The sequence below is a fragment of the Macrotis lagotis genome, chromosome 2, assembly GCF_037893015.1.
Source record: "Macrotis lagotis isolate mMagLag1 chromosome 2, bilby.v1.9.chrom.fasta, whole genome shotgun sequence".
Classification (NCBI taxonomy): Eukaryota; Metazoa; Chordata; class Mammalia; order Peramelemorphia; family Peramelidae; genus Macrotis; species Macrotis lagotis.
The window spans coordinates 18,391,583-18,397,582 of NC_133659.1; the positions used below are offsets into that span (position 1 = coordinate 18,391,583).

Genomic DNA, 6,000 nt, shown 5'->3' on the forward strand with positions numbered 1-6,000 from the left:
CCAACAATAAATGTCCAAGATGCTGTATGCATTAGAAGATAAAATGTTGAAGCTGGAGGGGGCCTTAGGAAATGGAATGTTAGGATGTAGAATGTCAGAACTGAAAGGGACCCCAGACTAAAGAATGTGAGGATTGGAAGGTCCCTAAGGATAGAGAGTGCTAGAGTTTGGAGAGACCTTAGAAGCAAAATTGTCAGAGGTGAAAGGGACCTTAGAGCATAGAATGGTAGAGGGAAAGATTTAGAGTGTGGAATGTCAGAGATGGGAGCAGCCTCAGAACAGAATAAGAAGGAATATCAGTATATAGAATAGTAAAGCAGAGAATGCCAGAGGTGGTACTGCCCATGTAATATAAGATGTTAAAGCTAAACAAAGTCAAAGACTGGAAAGCTGGAAGGAAATCAGAATGTAGAGTCTTGAATTTAGAAAGAGATTTTAGAATATAAAATATCAGAACTGGAGGAGACTTTGGAACACTGAAAGTGCAAACAAAAACACAGACTCTGGGAAAACCAAACCTAGATGAGCAATCTGAGGATAAGAGATGGGAAGCACAATTTACAATGAGGTGAGCCAGTAGTGAGGCCAGGTCAGGGATAGGAACAAATACTAACAGCTAGATGGGGCATAAATAGCATTTCAGGATGATGAAAGTTTGAATCTTGCCTCAGATACTTATTGCATTACCCTGGCACTGTCACTCATCCTTTCACTTTCTCAGTGTCTAGGAGAGCTCAACTTCCTTCCTCCCCTAAATCTAGGATCTCATCACCTGAGTTTGGCCATGTACTGCGATGGGAAAGTCTTGGGACCTCAGTTTCCTCATCTATAAAATAAAGACAATAAAAATGTCAATCTTTAAGATCCAGTGGGGAAAATAAAATAGGATCATATATGCCAAGCACTTTCCAAACTTTCAAGTGTTAATTAAATATGTTCATATTATTCTCATGGTGGCTAGATGGCACAGTGGATAGAGCACTGGCCTTGGAGTCAGGAGGATAGAAATTTGAATCAAGCCTCAGATATTTACTAGCTGTATGACCTTGGCCAAGTCTCTTAAACTTCATTGCTTCACATCCAGAGTCATCTCCAGTCTTCCTGATTCATTGGCCACTGGACCCAGAAGGCTCCAGAGGAGAAACTGAGTCTGGTGTCTTAGTACAGCACCCCTTCATTCAAATCCAATTCATGTGCTTGTCATGGCATCACCTCTCCTGATGTCATGGTCATCTTTGAAAATGAAGGGCAACTCATTCTTCTTCTTATCCTTATTATTATTATCATTATAGAGTTTGATGCCAGCCATCTTAGGGAATATAAACCCAATTCTTTAGGCACATGTGAGGAGGAAAAGACAAAACACAAATGAATTAATTTATAAAATATCCTTTAAGTACTTTCTTATGTCCAGAGTGCTATATTAGATGATGGAGATGATAGAAAAATAAGATAGAGACCTCATTTGCCCACAATCCCCACATCCCACGGCCAGAAGGGACTTGAGGAGCCAGTGTGTTCAACCTTCAACTTCTACTATATATCCAGTGAGTAACTGGATCCTCAGGGAGCTTACTATCTAGGAGAGGAGATAAGATGCCAGAAAAATGCAGAATACACCATAGAAGTGGAATGCTGGGAGACCAAAGGAGAGAAAGAGAAATAAAAGAAGCTTTGAAATTTAGTATTAGTTTAATATGGTGTCCAGGGTGGTAAAAGACCAAGATTAATCACTTGGAGGAAATGGGTCTCAGTTTTCACATAAATAGAAAAAGGCATTGGACTAAATGACCTCAAGAGCCTCATTCTTCTTTAGCCTTCTATGATTCTGTGACTTGGCAATGAGAGATGGAATTAGGCAGTCTTTGAGTGCCTTCCCCACCCTTCTTTAGAACTGACTTCAGAAAGTTTTAATGACCATACAAAGTATTGTCTTGAACTTGGCTTCAAATTCAACTATTAGCTGCACCCAGCAAATGGCATCATCAAGGAGAGACCTCCTGTGGTGAGATGCCCACATCTCAGTGGTAGATTTTTGTCAGGGACATGGACTCCTCAGAAAAATCTATTGCAAATTCACTTCTGACATCCCTTTAAATTCAACAAATGTTTATTAAACAATTATTATATCAAAGATTATGAAAAGTTTGCCTTGAAAATAAATGTCTTTTCTCTTTCTCCATCTCCATCTGTCTCATTCTTTCTATGTTGATATGTTTCTCTATTCTCTGTCTGCCTGCCTTTGATTCACCTTCTCTTTGTTTTTTTTTTTGCTTTCTCTTTGCCCTGTTCTCTATATCTCTTTCTCTAATTCTTTGTTTCCCTTTGTTTGTCTGTGTTTCTCTCCTTCTGTTTCTGTCCTCTCTTTCTGTTTCTGGCTCTCTGTCTCTCTGCCTGCCCCCTCCTTCCCTACTTCTCTCTCTTTCTCTCTCTCTTTCTCTCTCTCTCTCTCTCTCTCTCTCTCTCTCTCTCTTTTTTCCTTTTTTCTCTTCTGTCTCTCTGACTCTATCTCTCTGTCCTCCACTTCCCTACTTCTCTCTCTATCTCTTTGCCTTTGTCTCTCTTCTCCCTCCCTACTTTTTCTTGATTCTTCTCTGTCTCTCTGACTTTCTCTGTTCTCTCTCTCTCTCTCTCTCTCTCTCTCTCTCTCTCTCTCTCTCTCTCTCTCTCTCTTCTTTCTCCCTCCTTTATCTTGATTCTTCTCTCCATCTCTCTGTCCTATCTATCTCTGTCTCTGTCTCTCTCTCTCTCTCTGTGTCTCTGTCTCTGTGTCTCTGTCCCTGTCTCTGCCTCAGGTCTGCTGGAGAAAGAGCGAGCCAAGCGTCTCATGCACAACTACAATCTCATTTATAACCTCGCCCTCAGCCCTCTGAAAATCGACCAGGCAGCCCGGAGGTTCCGACAGGGAGAGAACCTTCTCTTGGAACCAGCACTGCAGTACCTGAAGGAGCTGTGAGATGGACCCAGATGAAGCTAATGGATGTTTGCTGTGTCTCCCCTCTTTGTCCCCAGGGACCTGTTTTTCTCATTCTGAGGAAGGGAGAGAAGAAGAGTTTCCCAGGAGAGGCAGACGTCGTAGACATCCTGGGCGTGCTCCTATGGCCCTCCTGTCTCAGACCGACCCCCTTTTATAGAATGACATGAAGGTGAAGAGGCTTAATTTGGTTTGGATGAGAATCTATTGAGGACTGTTACCAACCAGTCCAACATTTTCTCACTGTGCGACCTTTAACCACTAGGCCTCAGTTTCTTCCTCTAAAAGGGTGACAGTTTGGGTACAGGGAGGGGATGTAGACTAGATAATCTCCTAAGGTGCCTTCCAACTATTATTCAGATAGACTCTGTTCTAAGTTCTTACATCTATGATCTAATACTCCCTGTTCTAAGGCTCTAATATACTCCATTTTAAAGTTTCTACCAGTTCTGATGCTTTATGTTCTAAGGTCCCTGCCAATTCCAACATTTCTATGTTCTAAGGTCTCTTCCATCTCTAAGATTCTTTGTTCTATATTCGGGAAATCCATGTTCTAAGGCAGGTCTGTCTAAAATGTGGTCCCAGGTGGGTTTATTAAATGCTTTAGTAAACAAAGCCGAGCTACCTCAGAGCTCTCACTAAAATGGCAAATCAAAATATATAGTCTATTGTATCAGTAAACTCTTTTAAAAGTAAGGTTGGAGAGCCCTGTTCTAAGGAAGAGCTCAACTCTTAAATTTGGGGTCTTGAGGTCTCTTTCCCATCTAACATTCAATGATCTGTGTCCTATAATTCTAAATTCTAAGATTCAGAGCAACTCTAATATGCTGTGGTCTAAGATTATGCAGTCTATATCCTGACATACCAAGGTCCTATTCAGTTCTGACAGTCTATGATGCAATCTTCCAGAACTGTGTAAAGTAGAAGACACAAAATGGTGTTTAATAAAGGCCAGTTGGCTGATTGATTTATCCTGACAACATGCAATACTCTATATTCTAAACTTCTGTATTCTAAGTTCCATTTCTGCCCAACATTCCATATTCTCTTTTCTCTGGGAAGTATCTTGCCAGTGATCCTTAGAACTATTTGACTATGGGCAAGTTATTAAGCAGTTCTAAGGATCAGTTTCCTCATTTATAAGATGACCAAGATGGCATTGTTGCAATCTATCTCACAGGATTGATAAGTGACTCCAGGGGGATAATGGTTGTAGAATGCTTCGTAAGCTTGAAAGCCCTAGTTGCTGTATCTATCATGATCAAGATAGGGATGAGGGCAGGGATGATGGAGATGTCCTATTCTATCTTCTAAAATTCATTTGAGGTCACATTCTGTGATTTAGTGAGGGTTATCAGAACCCTTGCCCATTTGAGGAATCTCTAGGGCCCAGCTGAGGTTCCATTCTTATGATATATTACAATTATCATAGTAACTGCAAAAGAAGAGAGAGAGAGAGAGAAAGAGAGAGAGAGAGAGAGAGAGAGCTAGGCGGCTTTGGGGAAGTTTAACTAACACAACCCAGCTCCAAGATTCCAACTCCATTAAGCTATTAAACAGATAAGTTCAGTTTAGATGAACCATACGCATAATTTTATTGGAGAATTAGGTGGTTTGATGCATATAAATCCATCTTTTAAACCTGCCAGAGATATTTACTAGTTGAGTGGCCGGACCTTTCTTTGTTTTCTCATCTGTAAAATGGGAATAACTACAACTCTACTTACTCATTGGGCTGTGGAAAAGCTTAAATGAGATAATTTTAAAGAAGTAATTTATGAGTATTAAAGCAAATGACACCTTTAATCCCTCCAAATACAGGAAGGGTTATGTACTATTTGCCACCTTGTTGGCAGAGTAACTGAATCAAAAGGGACTGAAGGAGATCACCCAAGAATGGAAAGATTTAGTCTCATGCCAACATATTGCAAATATTAGGAATATTCCTAATAGACACCTCATACTGCATCATGCCCCAAATTTCAAAATCTAGTTAATGTCTACTATCTCCACTATCTGTCATCTTGAATTCTGAATGCACTCAAAATGATTTAAATGTTCATAGAATTTAGAACTGGGAGGAACCTTGAAGACCATCCAATCAACCCCCCCGCCCCCATTTTAAGGATAATGATACTTAAGTCCAAGGTAAAATGGCTTTCCCAGTTGAGAATGAAAGTCATCTTCCTGTTTACCATACCACCCAGATAGAAGAAAAAAAATTTGTGATGTGTCCTCACCAACTCTCAAGTTGCCATCTCCATTGGGCAAAGCTTCTGAAAGCAAGCCATTGAAGGCCAAAGAGCCCTGTGAGTGGTGAAATTCTGTCCTCTGTTACTATGAAGTAAGAAGGGGGTGTCAATTGCCATTAGTCTCAGTGTTTTCACCTTTAAAATGTTTGGGTTAGCTCTCTCTGAGGTCCTTTTCAGCTACACTTCTATGTTTTCATGAATTTAATGAGTTGCCCAGAACATCTAAGTATTGACTGGTTTTACTCTGAATAGACTATAGTGAGCATTCTAACATTGGTTTAAATTTAGGAAAAAAAATATTTGGAACTCCTACTTCCATTTTAAGAAGTGGTCCACTTTTAGCCAAATCTTTGACCAACAATCACTGACATTTATGGTGTCAGTATGATAAGCGTCTCAAGTTAATAGTTAATTAAGAGCCTTTCTCTAAATATCCTCTCCTTTTTCTTTGTCAGTGTGGAGGTTTTCTTTCTGAGTAGCCCCAGGTCACATCCAGTATCTCATGATGTTTATAGTTGCTATGAAACCTGAATAAACACTTGCTAAATCATCTTGCCTGGTGTGTGGTATGATTTCATTCAAGAGTCCATTGCTGAATTCATTTCTCTCTGCTGGAGGCTGGCCTTCCAAGACTCTTCAGAGTGTTCAGAGTGGGATGGATTTTTCTGGAGCCCTATTGACAGAAGGTACCATACATTTGAATTGGAAGAGACCACAGTCAACTACTGAATGGATAACTGATAGCAGCTGGGTGTGTTGTATTGTGGCCATCAA

At 40.3% G+C, this 6,000-nt stretch overlaps 1 protein-coding gene across 1 annotated transcript in view; it reads left to right on the top strand.

Annotated features, from left to right (window-relative positions):
- Positions 1-5,763, top strand: part of C2H1orf87 (chromosome 2 C1orf87 homolog) — a 69,729-nt gene extending 63,966 nt beyond the window's left edge. The window contains exon 12 of the mRNA XM_074221298.1: positions 2,796-5,763. Coding sequence (XP_074077399.1) covers positions 2,796-2,956 — 161 coding nt within the window. The 3' untranslated portion in view covers positions 2,957-5,763. The remainder of the gene's footprint in view (positions 1-2,795) is intronic.
- Positions 5,764-6,000: the final 237 nt, after the last annotated feature.